The sequence below is a fragment of the Rhynchophorus ferrugineus genome, unplaced genomic scaffold (assembly GCF_030347505.1).
Source record: "Rhynchophorus ferrugineus isolate W39M unplaced genomic scaffold, kcgeb_rfMv2 rfM2, whole genome shotgun sequence".
NCBI classification, from domain to species: Eukaryota; Metazoa; Arthropoda; class Insecta; order Coleoptera; family Curculionidae; genus Rhynchophorus; species Rhynchophorus ferrugineus.
Window position 1 is genome coordinate 92772261 of NW_027472581.1, and position 15295 is coordinate 92787555.

The 15295-nt window shown below is 33.1% G+C and overlaps 2 protein-coding genes across 6 annotated transcripts in view; both read right to left on the reverse strand.

Annotated features, from left to right (window-relative positions):
• The window catches only part of twin (CCR4-NOT transcription complex subunit 6-like twin), a 474198-nt gene that overhangs the window by 297936 nt on the left and 160967 nt on the right, over positions 1-15295 (reverse strand). The window lies entirely within an intron of this gene.
• LOC143190943 (uncharacterized) lies at positions 10837-13386 on the reverse strand. Its single transcript, XM_076395561.1, has one exon. The coding sequence runs from the start codon at positions 13192-13194 to the stop codon at positions 11992-11994; it is 1203 nt and encodes a 400-aa protein (XP_076251676.1). The 5' UTR covers positions 13195-13386; the 3' UTR covers positions 10837-11991.

Below are 15295 nucleotides of genomic sequence, written 5' to 3' on the forward strand. Positions count from 1 at the left end.
TTGCTAAGATATAAGAACAGTGTGCAGTGATACTATGAAATAATTAAATTTGCTAACAGAAGTAGACCTGGATCAAATAAACAAAATAATAAACTATCAGCGACACCCTAATGATCTAATAACGAGGAAAATACAATGTATAATTATATAAAAGTATAAGTAAATAAATTATTGTTTTCTAAAAATTATGATGTATTGACTGCGATTTCTTTGAGCTTAAGCTTAAAAACATGGTCATCCATTAGTTTTAGGCCAGTAAATGTACAATACGTTAATCGATTAATCGATTTTTAGGGGAATTTCAATGTTTTCATGTATAGTGGTGGCTTTTTCATTTGGTTTTTAACTATATTGGCTGGTCTAAACGATTTTGGTCTCTTTTATGGTAATGTTTATTCAAATGGTTCTTGGAGATCTTGTTAATTGTTCAAATATGTAAATTAATGTAAATATGGTGTTTTTGTAAAAACAGAAAGGCATGTAGAAATTATTTTTATTGTTTCATTTTATTCATTAACTTTTTTTAAAAAAATGTGTTATTTCAAAAAATTTTTAATGTTAATTTCCCCCCTTATATATAGTTTCAACATTAAATCAATTATTTATCAAATTTGTGTATATTTACGTATAAAAATAGAATGGCTGGACACATTAATTATATTTTTATGATTTTGTTTTATTCAATACTTTTCTAAATGAAATGTGTTCTTTACAAAATTTTACCATTTTTATTTACCTACACACACACACACTTTTAAAATGGAACTCAATATGTGCATGAACCAAATTCGGAGATGACTGAGGAGTAAGGTATCCTGTCTTCTCTTATTTATTCACTTCTTCATCCAGTCGATCCTTGTTACACCGCTGATTCCTCACTATAAAATTTCTGAGATGTCTGGGTGAAAAACAGAACCGAGCTTCAAGCTTGAATGTTCCATATATCGTCACCTTCCAAACACGGTATAGTATGGCTTCATTGAATAAATATTACTAGATATAGGCGACTTTAAAACAATCTATTAGGAAAATCCGAAAATACTTTTTCGCCAACCTTACATCTCGCGTATATTCACAATTACACAAGACTATTCTAAAGACAATATCAATTAATCAATAAAACTAGTCGCTAAGTTATGATTGATTATGATTCCATTAGTGTAGTTTGTGTTATTAATAATAATCAGCAATATTTTTAAAACATTTCATTTTTATGCATATATTTTAGTGAAATTATTTTTTGTTGCCTTATCCGGGTTGTTCGAATATCAATAAAATAATAAATAACCAATAAAAAATACTATCACGTAATGGTTTTCGGTTCGTACTTGTAAATGTCAAAATTTGAATTGAATAGTAAAATCCTGGATGTATATGTTTTCGCTATTATTGAAATGAAAAAAAATACCTTCAATGAATAGAATCTCGCTAGTAGCATTCAGAAAAAATCTCATTTAATTCGAATTTTAATTATAAAGTGTCTATTTTAGGTTATGTATCTTTTAAATATTGCTCCTCATGTAAGTATATTATAGTCTATTCTTCGATTGACAAACTTTGCCGGTTTGTTTTTGTGGACATCTGACAACAGGGTCGACCGGTACCAACACAAATTAAATTCATTCGATTGCATCTGACATATCTCTCAGTCTCTTTTCAGCTACGGTTAAATGAAAAGGAAAATCCACTTCGACTTTCAAACGAATGTTAGATTTTTACAAACCGCAATTGAGAGTATATTCGACGTCATCTATGACGTGCATTGGCTGTTTTATTAAAAGGACTATAAAGTCGTAATTCAACACTCATTAAATTTACATTTACAACACTATTTATTACACTTATAAAAATGGCTAGCACACGAATTGACTCAAAAAATGCTGAGGAAGTACGAAAAAGGAATCGATGATTGGGCCGCCATCAAACCAGCATTGTTCTTTCGCCCATGTTTGCAGATAGAGAACAAAGGTTGCACAAAAATATAGAAAATATTTTGAATAACAAAAACTGTACCAATTCCTCTCAATAACAGCCCTTTTAAAATGAATAAAAAGACTAGAACACATGCGAGTACCTAATGCTTGAAATAGAAATATAAGGAAAAGCTTGAAGAAAACGAAAAAAAAATTAAAAATTAATTTAAGAGCACCCGTTAATGTATTTCTTAAGCTTTAAGTCAGTAATTTAATCTTAATTAGACAAGATTATATCCGATATTATCTCAGTAAGTATATTAATCGATTTATTTTTCTGTATATGGGATATACTTATAGCATAATCCTTTTTTTATTCTCTTTAAACGTTATTAAAATCAATACACCTTTCTTTTAACTAATTACCTATTAAGTCGGATATTATACCGAGCCAATTCTAATCGCTTACAGTTTTTAAATGACGGAAATGCAAAAGTCGCCTTTTATATTATCCGTAATTGTACGTCGGTAAGTAAACGGACAGCAATGGGATTTCTCGTCTAATAACTTTAATTGCATTCATGTCAATTCATTGTCCTACGTGACAATTAACAATTACCTTTAGCCAGTACCATAAAAGAAACGTATTATTATCCGTTCGTATTTGAAGAACAAAAATACGTCCAACTATGGCCATCTATTAATGCCGGCTACGTATTAATCACCTGTATTTTTGCATTTCTAACCAAGGTCTCATATTCTTCCAAGGCCTCGCGTTATGGAGCCGACGCCGATAAAATTAACTCGTCGTTTCTAAGAAACCGGCGATCAATTGGATATTAGCTGGATACACACGTAACGATTGTACCAACAAAACCGGCAAATAAATCTGCTTTTTAACGGTTTCGGACAAATTCAACCGAAGATAAGTTATAACGGCTTGGGAGAAAAGCTATTTTGATTTTTTAAAATGTTTTTCAAAGCAATTTTTATTCGTATAAATTTCAAATACTAATCCAAGATATATACTCGGTATTTATCTTTGCTAATTTTCCGAAAATAATCGTAACTTCACCACTAAAGAACCTGAGATTTTTTTGAAAACCTTTTTTTTTAATTAATTACATCTTCCATTAGATATGTTATGTTAGTACAATCTTAATATACAAATTAATTTATTACTACTGTTGTCTTGTACTTACTTTAATACTCAGGCAAGGCGAGTACGGGATTAATACATCAATAAATCCAAATTAAAGTAGTCCCAAATTAAAATAAAACTAAATTACTTAAGCTAAAGTTAAGAATAGACTAAACAAGTTCGTGTGATAGCTGTATTTCTTCCACGTTGCTGTAATCTAGCAAACTTATTTCATATTTCAAGGCGAAATCTTGGATCACTTCATATACCCATTTGACTTCGAGGTCATCGTGCAGTTCTTTTCACCTAGCCAGGTGGAACGTCTCCAAGTGTTTCAAAACAAAATTCTCAGGAGAATTATCAATGCCCCATGGTTCGTCAGGAACAATCAAATTCATAGAGAAACAGACGTCCCCCAAGTTCATGATTTTATATCCGAGGTTTACTCGAGATATTTCTCCACTCTTCGTCTCTCGGACAATAGATGTATTACTGAGCTGGCCGATATTTTAGGCCAATAACTCATTCGGCTCTTCGTAGCCTTATTCTATCACAGCCGACACCACCCCGTCATGCTCTAACTCCTAAACTCATGTACCGCAAGCTGCGTGGTGTGATAACGACGCCACGTCCTTGCCTGGCCCTTGTGCCTCTTAACGGTGTTACCGGTTAAGAGCACCCTCCTTACTAACAGTAAAAAGTATCAGTTAGGGTCACTGGATCAGCTGATAGGGTGGGGTTTAGTGGGTAGCCCAGAGGCAGCCTCCACATAACCAGTCCAACTCGCTTACTCTTGCGGGTCTTCCCGACCAGGTATCCGTAACAGGATTCCCCTACCCGGTTCCAGGCCAAAAAAAAAAGTGCAGTTCTTCGTCAGTTATCTAACGATAAGCATTGGTAATTAATTGTAACGCTTCGTTTTGGGGCTGTTAGATAACTAGTTGGTTTGAAGTTTTAGTCCATGCAACCCCATAGGTCTAAATTGGCTTTATGATTAACTGACAAATAAACCTCTTTGATTTTGGGTCAAGTTGAGAGTATCTTCCGACAAACTAGTACAGTTGCTTGACTTTGAGTCTGATCTTGTTAACCTACCATCGAGATGTATTTAGAGGTATTTAGTTGATTCTGTTTAAAGAATTGGGCATCCATTAAGTGATATAAGCAGGTTTTTGTCATTTCGCCGCAATGGAAAATTAACAAGGACAGATTTGGAGCTATAAAGCTGTATTTTCCAGTCTCTAGTCCCTTTGTAGATCTACTTGTAGTTTTTCTACAGCCTTGGAGAAAGATACATCTTTTGCCGTGATAACTAGGTTGTAGGCAAATGTTCCAAATACTGTTTGTTTTGTTGTTGGAATCTCAGTAGCATAGAGTAGATACAGTAGTGCCACCTTTAGAAAAACTGAATCAAGCCTCTTTTTTACATAGCGGTAGTATAATAGACCTAAAAATCATCTATGTCTATTTACAAAATTATTTTATAAGTCAAAATCGAATGTGAATGTGCTTTCGCTCCATTGTTTAATATTATTTTGACACCCAAAATTCCAGTCAAATTATTATTCACACCACCTAATAAAATGTCTAGGAATAACTAAATCTATTTAAGTTAATGAATGACTAATCAGAAAATAAAATGACAAACGAAACGTATTACTAATTGAAATTTTAATTCTAATTCTTGCGTAAAATATTGCATAAGAATTTGCGCTGACAAAGAAAAATGTGTCATTGATAACACATCACTAAATAAATCCTAATGCCACTTTCCAATCTTCTTAATTGAACCTACGAAACACCGCTGAGAAGATATTGATTTAAGTTGAGGTTCCCAGGCGAACAACATGACAAAAATCGAAAGACTATTATATAAAAAGAAATTCAAAGAATGAATCAATAATATAAACTGTTTTTGATTATAGTGGTGTACCACCTATGTATCAGTAATTTTAAATGATTTAAAACACATGATGTTACTATGCATTAGCCAGTTCACCCTTCAGTATGTCATATCGTCGAAGTGTGAATAAAACACTTTTTCAGTACGTTGAAGATGACTACAATTGTATTGCATTGAGTAAATCGCATTTGTGAGAAATTTTACATTCATTATGACCATGCTCCATCGATTTCAACATGTGAATACTAGTTTCGAAGTTTTAAAAGTAGTAATTTTGAGACCGAAGACACAAAGCGTTCTGAACAACCAAAACAAAATTGAGGACGAGGATTTGAAGGCATTACCATCAATGGGATATCGCTATCGATTGTAATTGATTCGTTTCAATCAAGCATTATGCGAAAAATGGTCAGAATAAGAGCAAACGCCCAACAACATTATTCTTTAGCATCGCAACGCTCGACCACATGTAACAAAACCGGTGGAAACATATGTGGAAACATTAAAATAGGAAGTGTTACCCCAGTCTCCGTATTCTCCAGACCTTGCTACTTCTGAATACTACTTGTTCCGACATATGAATCGTGACCTGTCTGAACAGCTTTTCAGTTAAGAGGTTAATCCATAAACTGCCTAAAAGAAAGATGTAGAGGCTATCTATGAACAATACTTTGAATAAGATACATTACAATGATTTTTCACAATTCACAAAAACCTTTAAAACTAATTTACAGGTCTATAATATAAATAAAATTGCTTTTAAGGAAGATCTCCTCTTAACACAATTCAAATCAATGAAAACACAAAACAACAATTAATTTAAAATTTAACCAAAAAAAAGATGAATTAAAGAGAAAGCAAATCGGTTCGATTCCGATCACGGAAAAGAAAGTCGACAATACCGGTAACCACCTGAATACGAATACTGAAGCCTTTAATTTACACTTTCACTGTTTCAATAATAAATGTATTTGTATTACAATATAAGGCGGCGTCCCCCAAATATTACGAATAGAAAACGAAAACTAATACGAAAACAGTTAGCATCACTATTAACGTCAGGAATACATGAGAATTACTTAATATTGATTAAAGAATCTTTAGAATTGATTTGAATTAAAAACTTTCTTATATCAAGTATTTAAGAATAAGTTTATAATATAATATGATATAATTATAAGAAAATAATAAGTTTATTCAAGACGTAATACAAGAATAATAGATGAGTGATGAGTGTCATCAGTGAATTGTAAGATCATCGATTAAAAAAATCTTTATCAATCATTGTTAGGAATAGATTTCGACTTTCGACGAATTTAGGTGGATATTGATAATTTACTTAATAAATATATGTAGAATATATTCCAATGAGCAGAGGTAGCCACTGATGTTATAATATATATATATAATATAATATATATATATAATATAATATATATATATATATATATATATATATATATATATATATATATATGCTTCCGAAACTTTCGCGTCCAGCTTCTTTGTTTACAGGATATATTGCTCCACAACTAGCTATGCGACTAGATGTCAAATAATTTAGTATTATCTATTAGATTAGATTTATAGATATTTGTCGTATTTTAGGATACGTTACTCCACAAATATCTCCGGATTTGGCGCATGCGTAGTCTCCTGCGTAGAATAAACTACAGAGAGGAATAAACTATATGAAACTATATTGTCTTCTTTTTCTAATGGCCATTCTTTTTCATTCGATCGGTAGAGTCGATCAGATCAAAACAACAAAAAAAACTAGAATATTTAGCTTTTGTGTTAAATTAAATTGTTGTATTATTCTTGGTGGTCTAACATACATTAGTTTTAAAATATGGAAGAACAAGGGTAAGTGTAGAAAGTAAGGTTAAATTTTAAAAAGTTATAAAATCCAAACAGCATCAAATTTATTTATAGTGGGAATTTTAGCTGCCAAATTTATAACACATCATTTTCAGCGACCTGGAATAGGTATATGCCAAAATTTAACGGTAACAAGAACAGAGAAGAAAATGATTCTTGTTGTGTTGGAAGTAGTCAGGTCATTAATGAAGTTTGTTCATCAAGAATAGTAGCAAAAACTGTCGTAACTGGTAATAAGTAGACATTTATTTTAAACATAATATATTTCAGTAATGATTTAAATTTTATTTTATAGCTAAGATGTAGCTAAAATTTGTTGAGAGTAAAAGTCGAAGAATGTGAATTTAAGAGAATCAGAGAAGAAATTAGATAGCATTTTGCTAAAATATAACAGTAAATTTGATAACAAAAGTAGACCTGGAACAAATAAACAAAATATAAAACTATCAACGACACCCTAATGATCTAATGACAAGCAAAATACTATGCATTATTTTATAAGAGAATAGGTAAATAAATTATTTTTTTGCAAATATAATGATGTATTGACTGAGATGTGTTTGACCTTTAAAGTACGATCATCCATTCGTTTTAGGCTAGTAAATGTACAATATGTTAATCGAAAGCTCGAGGTAGTCAATTCATTAATAGGGTTTGTGGATCAAGAATAGTATTTGGAGACTTTTATATATAGTGGTGGTTTTTTCATTTGGATTTAACTATATTGACTGTCTTGATTTAAACGATTTTGGTCTTTTTTTATGGTAATGTTTTTTTATGGTTTAAATAAAGCTGTATATACGAATGCGCCAATCTAGGATTCTCTGTTTTAAAATTAAATGGAGCCAATATGAGCATGCGCCAAATGAGGAGATGAGGAGCAATGTATCCTGTTGTTTTTCTGAGTGTATACCGATATCATATGATACCATTGAGCGTTTTGACACCATTTTAAATCTTAAAATGGAAAAAGTACTCTATTCCAATCGTGCAGAAAAAAACATATTTTTCAGAAATAGTAAATGGTGTGTTAAAGTGTTATGGAATCACTTTTCAAAATTACCCATAATCCAAAATTTCAGAAGCGCATAAAAAAACAGAAAATACAAAAAAAATTTTGGTTATTTGGAAGAAAATCTACATTATACTTGCATAATAAGTTGCCGCTGTATAAGCAAATAGTGAAACCTATATGGATGAATTCAGTTATGGGGATGTTCTGCGAGAAGCAATATCAACATAACGACAGTATTTCAGAGCAAAATCCTGAGAAGTTCAGAGTTTGGTATTTCAATTTTAGAAGAGGAAATTAAGAAATTCTCAACAAGACATGACGAAAGACTTTACTCCCATGTTAACACCAACATGCTGCAACTCTTAAATGGTAAAAACACTGAAAAGTGCCACTAAATTTATTTATTAGAGTAAGGATCAATGGATCTTCTTAGATAAATGCCTAGTATTAAGTCACTGTAGAGACAAATTGTTAAGTTAGTCAGCAACGACTAGTAATAATATATTTATATATAAAAACTAAGAATTCCCAATTTTCTTTAAAATAGCTGGAAGGCGTAACTTGCAAAATATCAGGGAAATTACTTAACCAAAATATAAAAAGTAATATTTCGCAAATAGAGCTTAAATGACTTCTCATCTCGAATATATTAATCATCTGCTTTCACGACAATATTGACATTTTCATAACTTGACCTGTTATCATTACGCAAATGTTATTAATGGACCATAAAAAGCACATAAAATACCTTTCACGTGTATTCAAATACGCTAAAACCAACTTCCTTAATAGAATAATTGTATATGACGCTCAAACCCGATGTGTACTAATGAAGTTATCGAGGACGACACAAAATGAAAACGCGAACGAACAGAAAACAAGTGGTAAGAAAGCAGCGAGCGAACATAATTGTATACCAGAAACAAATCTACCGAAGGCTATAGTGTAAGAAACACGAATAATTAGAATTGTAATTGCCAATTAAATTAAGCATTATTATAATTGAAACGTTAAGATGACGCTTTGGGTGATTCATTAATTTTCAACAATTATAATGAAGATAGTAATAGTAATACAAGTACGTAAAGAAAACATTCTCTCTTCTCCATCATGTCTTGATTAAATTAAAGCATATGGTCGAAAGATTAATGTCATATATATTTTAATCGAACATTCTATTTTTGAAGGCTTTAATCTCTTTTTAAATGTATGCTAAAAACTGGGAGTTAATTTTAAAGGATTTACCATTTACTTTGTCATTATGTTGGACTACCATTTAATTAAGGCAAAAAGTGCTGCTGAAGGTTCTTAGGCGTTTTAAATCCAACTTGTGATCCAATAAAGCTATCAAAGAAAACAGTGGTCGACAGAAATATTTTCAAAAATAAAGAAATAGAACATAAGACGAAAGAAACCACCATTTTAAACGTCATTTTTAGATTGAACCTTTGAATCATCAAGAAATCCCTCAAAACTAATAATCCTTATAACATGTGAAAACTAGTGTTACAATGTGATTAAAAAAGCTTCAATCTCTTAGGATTTCCGTTGACAAATAATTATTCAAGTAACTCTTTAATATAAAGATTCCAATGAAATCTAATGTAATGCCAAGGTATTTTGATGAATTTACATAAGAAATCTAGACATTAATATTATTAATTGATACATGTTTTTAAAAGCATGTACCAATTTATCAAAAAAAAATTTGATGAAGACAATAATAAATGATCTGTAGGCTTTGTCAAAATTGACTATCAATAAAAATTTACTAATTCAATTGAAAAATAGCAAAACAGCTATGAAATGTATAGAATCCCACTTTCAAAATCAGAGATACATATAATGACAATAGTAACGTAACATGATAAATACAAATTGATGTTAAATATATTTCATATAGGATTATAAACTTCAACATTTCTTATCCATACTACTGAAAAATAGTAACTTAAATATGTCTGCTTTACATTCAAGATAGTTGCAGTTACAAATAATCAAAACAAAATATATATAGTGTGGGAAGTTTATCTTACTAATCAAATTAACAATAATTCTGAATCATAATTTAAAGGCTTATATTTACTAGTAACGTGTTTTTAAATCATTTTTTATTCGCTTATATGATATGGCGAACACAATAATTCACGAATAATATTCTAAAAAGCTAGTCGAGACAGCCTTAAGTACTACGCATTTCTTAGTTTAGTCGCTATAAATTCATTATATTTTCCCAAAATACTATTAGTAACCGTTATACGCAGAAAATAAACACCTGATACCAAGTTACAAAATCATGTGCTTAAATTTAGTGTTATTCTGGTAGTGTATATGAGTCAGATATATATCATCTGATAACAGAAAGAATGATGTTTTTCCTGAGAAATACGAGAGCTCTTGGTACTTTTGGTAAAAAGATAGGAGATATCTATGATGATATTCAGTACTGTTGAAGAAATATCACAGATTTCAAGAAATATTATATGCTATAAGCGTTCTTTATTATAAAATTAACAGTTTACAATTTTTGTACAGAACAAAAGTTTTAAAAAATTCGTTTTTCTCGAAACAATTCTTTTCAAATTGACGTGTCAATTATTACCGGATTGACTTCAAACTTTAACAGCAACTTCAGAGAAAATAAATTAATTAAAAAAATTAGTACACCTGTGAATCCACATCAAAGCCTGAAAACTCAATCCAAATCAGCTGAGTAATTTTTGAGAAAAGATATTCATAAAAAACATGTATTTCTTAAAACACCAAGGTGGTTGAATCCCTTAACATTACTGAAACGCTTTTGTCGTCCAATTAGTCCAGTCAAAACATTAAGAGAAACAAATATTTTACTAAATGAACAATAAATATATCAAACAAATGCTAACAACACTGTCATAATTAAAAAATTAATTAATACCGTATAAATTAATAAAGTAACGCACCACTATAACCATAAATATCAAGGACGAAATAAAAAACATTATTCATGTATAATAAAAGCAAACACTTGCTGTTTTATTCAGATCTATATTACAAATATAATACTAAAAATAGCGATTCAGTAAGTGATACTGAGTAACAAACACAAAAAAAAGGTTGCGAAACAATAAATAAAGGGTTAAATAAAAAAAGGGTATAGTAATATACTAAAAATCAGTTTGCTTTACTCAACTGTCCGAAATCTGCGGTGACCAACGGAAATGCGACAAATCAATAGTTGAGTTAAGCAAATATACAGCAAACAAAAACCTTCTGGTAGTACGATTTTGGAAAAGAAACACCGTGTAGTTTTTTCTACGAGTCTTAATACAACTTTCAAACAATATCCTTAGACTCCGAGCATTGAAATATGCAAAAAAGTTGCAAGGCTATCTATAAATGGTACCACCTACACGATGCTTTCGAAAAAAAAAGGTAATTATACCTGAAAATCGCTCCGATTCCCTCTCGTACTATCAGCTCGAGTTTCTTAATAAATAAATAAGCAGATAAACAAGCTGAACAAACAAAAGAAATAGTACTGCGCGTTCCTCGTAAAGTGAAAGTTCTGGTTTCGTGAAATTCGTCGACGAATCGTCAAACAAAAGAACAGGTAGAGTATGAAATCGGGACCGGAATCTTGTGTCATACCGTGAAAATCGTTGAAAATTATATTCAATGTAGTGGAGAAAATAGAAAGAGACATGACCGGGCCGGAGTTTGTCTTTTCCTCGGCGATTTTACTTTCGTTCGGGATTAGTTTTAGTTTCGACTTTCACTTTCACACGTTCAAACTTGGTGTATCGCGAAAAGACCAAAAACAAACAAAACGTTTCGATGCCCTCTTGGGTCATTGGCCCTTTACCAGCTCCGACAGCAATGCCGAAAGGACCTCGCAAAAGTTCAAACGTGGAGGCGAAAAACGCGGATAATTCGGTATACGATTATTTATTTCACGACAAACGGTTAACGTTATGTAACTACACACCTTGGAATGATTGACTGAACGTTGCACAAGATACTGTGACCTTTAAATTCTAATCAGAAATACCTTTCACCTACACTGGCTCTACGACGATATTACAATACGATTCTGTAACTCTTTGATAGGTGTGTGTGTGTGTTAAAAATAATATGTTCACAAAATCGTTCGTGGTTTTCACGTTTTCTCGCCGACATCAGACTCTTTGTGTTTTGTACTTTTGCCATCCACTGCACTGTTCAACCAAAACTTAATCTCTAAGTCCCTGTGTCCGTTTAAGGAGGTCACGATCTCGGTGGAGACCTCTAGGTCGCCGGCCGAGCTGGAGGAGCTGTTCGAGGAGGACGAGGAGGATCGCGAGAACGACGGTTTGTATTTGTCGTCTTCGAGGGAGATCGCCGACATCCCGTGGATCAGTCCGTAGTCGTCCGAGATGGGCGACGTGAAACTACTACTGAACAAACTGGGAAACTGGAAGGTTTTCGGTGGCGTCAAGAAGGGCGAGTAACAACCCCTGTCGACGTCCCAAATCTGCCCGGCCGGGTCGCAATACCTACACTGACACGTGCTGGCCGGCTGATTGCCGTTCACATCCTTGGCTTCTTCGACGTCCTCGAAGGAGTGATGCAGTTTCGGTGTTTCCGAGAGGTCCGAGAACAGGTCCAACAGCTGCTTGTCATCGGACGCGGGCGCCTGATACGGGAATGGATCGAAATACGGTAGGAACGGTGACAGGTTCGCGAACGACAGGGCGTCGATGTCCGGACTGGCGCTGTCCGTGGAGAACCCATCCTGGTTGGCAGGACGATTCAGATGCGGCGGCTTCCTGTCCTTTTTCCGTCGCTTTCTCGGTTTGATGATGCGAGGCAAACACGTCTCCGAGTTCTGGGAACCGGAACTTTCGTCACTGGTCACACTAATCGCGTCCACACCCTTAACACTACCGTTCATCAGCACTTCCTGCCCCTTAACCGTCTTCTTGTTGTTCGAGTTCTCGAAAATCTTCGTCTGCTGGAGGTTCGGGTTGACATAGTTGTTCCTTTGGGGTTTACTCTTGCGGTGGTTGTAGCTCTTGGCCAGTATCAAAGGGGCACCCTGCGTGTGTACCGCTAACCTCGCCAGGTGGTTGCTGGCGATGTCGTCGTGTTCCTGTAGCCGAGCGCGACGGTTGTGTCCGGCGAAGGATATGAGGGGAACGCCACCAGCCCAACCGTCTACGGTCGGGCATCCTTGAATGTTCACATAGCCGCCGCGCGGATATACCTGCGGCCTCTGGTAGAACTCCCGGTTCTTAACCGAGTTTTTCGAACGGTTCTGCGATATCAGACAGGCACCGATATATCGCTCCACTTCTAGCGCGCCAGCCGACGCGGGACTCATGCTGCACGCCTTAGCGATCGCATGCCGGTCAACGGTTGGTACCCAATTCGGTTGGTTCTGCCGACGCGATCGCCTATCGACAACACACTGATCCGTTCGGTTGGTTGTCGCGCGCTCTGCACCGGGCTTGTGGTGAGCCCCACCACAACACTGCACTAACCTACTTCTGACAGTCGAGACTCGAACAAAGAGACTACAACAACCACCCACACAACTAGGTCAATAGATACGAATGTGGAGTAGGAAAAACTACAATCGACGTATCGATTGCGGAAGATGATACCATCTTACGCATTCATTTTCTTCTCTTTATGTCATGTGTCACAAATTATCGTATATAATGCTGTCATAAATGAAGGAACATTCAAATAATATTAAATAAATCAGCCATGTTAAACAACAAAGAAATTATTAACACGACAAAAGAAAAAATGGAAGAAGAAAAATTTTCATATATTATTTTTGGCAGTAAACTCTCAGTACCCAGCAGTCTTCTGACTAGCTCAACGAAATACAGAAAACAGTATAACAGTATAACAAAATAAAATGCATGGCTAAATATAAATATAACGTGAACACTATTCAATTATATACATACAAGAACTATATAATAGAGAAAAAGTTATAAATTAAATTCAAATTAAAAAATTCAAAATTATAAATTCAAATATATAACATATATTATTCAATTGAGTATATTCCCATTTCGAGTAATATGAGTGTGCTGAATATTTCATATTTTTTATGTACAAAAAACCAATTAAAAGTAGTACAAAAATTAGTATTCTTGGATTTGTATTGCGTCAAGAGCAAACAAATAATTAATTTCTATTTCAATTAACAATTGGCCAAAGGTAATAAACATTTAAAATCAATATAAACGTTTTCATGGAAAGAATAAAATAAATTCCAGGATAATTTCACAGGCGTCGGAAGAAAACAAATAATTAATTTTTTTATTTTTTGTTAATTTGTTTCAATTTCTTTCGACTTGAAATCCGACGCCCATTCCTCAAAAATAGTAAAAATGAAAAAGACTGACACAAGACGCAAGCAACAAAAGAAGCAATAAATCAAAGGAATATTTGAGTGTTTGAAGCGAATTCTCATAAATTTCAGATGGTAAAAAAGTGATTAAATTAATAAAGAACTATATGATACAAATACTTTGTTGTGCTGATTAGTGTTAATTTCTTTTGCTCTATAATATAAAAATGTTAATAGCTGTTCGATATTAAAACAAAAACAACAAGAAGAAACCAAAACGAAGTAAAAAGCTCCCAATCAGTCAGTGGGACAAAAACAATATAATTCCAAAAAATTGTTACGGGTCTACAGAAGAACTGAGTACAGTTTTTGTAGACTGTGTGTGGAGAGGAGAATATCTCCAAACGTAGTGTTCAAGTTTCAAATCAACAAGAAACCATAAAATATAATCTGTGTAATATATCCAAGAGAATGCATATTTTAACATTTTGATAATTTCGTGCCTCATTCATTTCTTAGTCAGGCTATGTGACATGCATTAGTATGAAAGACCATAAAATAGATTCTATGTAACATGTCTGAAACAACTAAATCATTCATGGACACCCAAGACATTTAATAATAATATAATTAGTGTAAAAATTAAAAAAAAATCGAAAATTTAACAAGAAACTTCAGCTGAACTCAATATTTAAAATAAAAATAAAATATAATAATATTAAAATGCATTACATTGACTGTAATAAGTTAAAATATATCAAATACAGCATACTACTTCATATTTACATAAAGGATCACAATAAGCACACATCTGTCAGGAAATAAATCTCAGTAGCTAGAAAGGAAAGCCCCAACGTTATATTACCCACGTTAAAATAAATCCGAACCAGCAGAAACAAATTGCATTCGAACGTGATAATATCGTACCAATAAACCTAAACGTATTTCAACCCGAATAGCAAACCTACCGTGAAAACAGTACTTTCCAAAATATTACCCAAAACGTCCATTCTTTCCATAGATACGAAATGTGGTAGTTAGACCGACAGCGGGAACAGCAAAACTAGAATGTCATTCGAAAGTGATCGTGCTAAATTACTTTTCGATCTGTTTG

Bases quoted from the DNA above. Each gene is read 5' to 3' on its own strand.
- LOC143190943 (XM_076395561.1), bottom strand. From the start codon at position 13,194: ATGAGTCCCGCGTCGGCTGGCGCGCTAGAAGTGGAGCGATATATCGGT.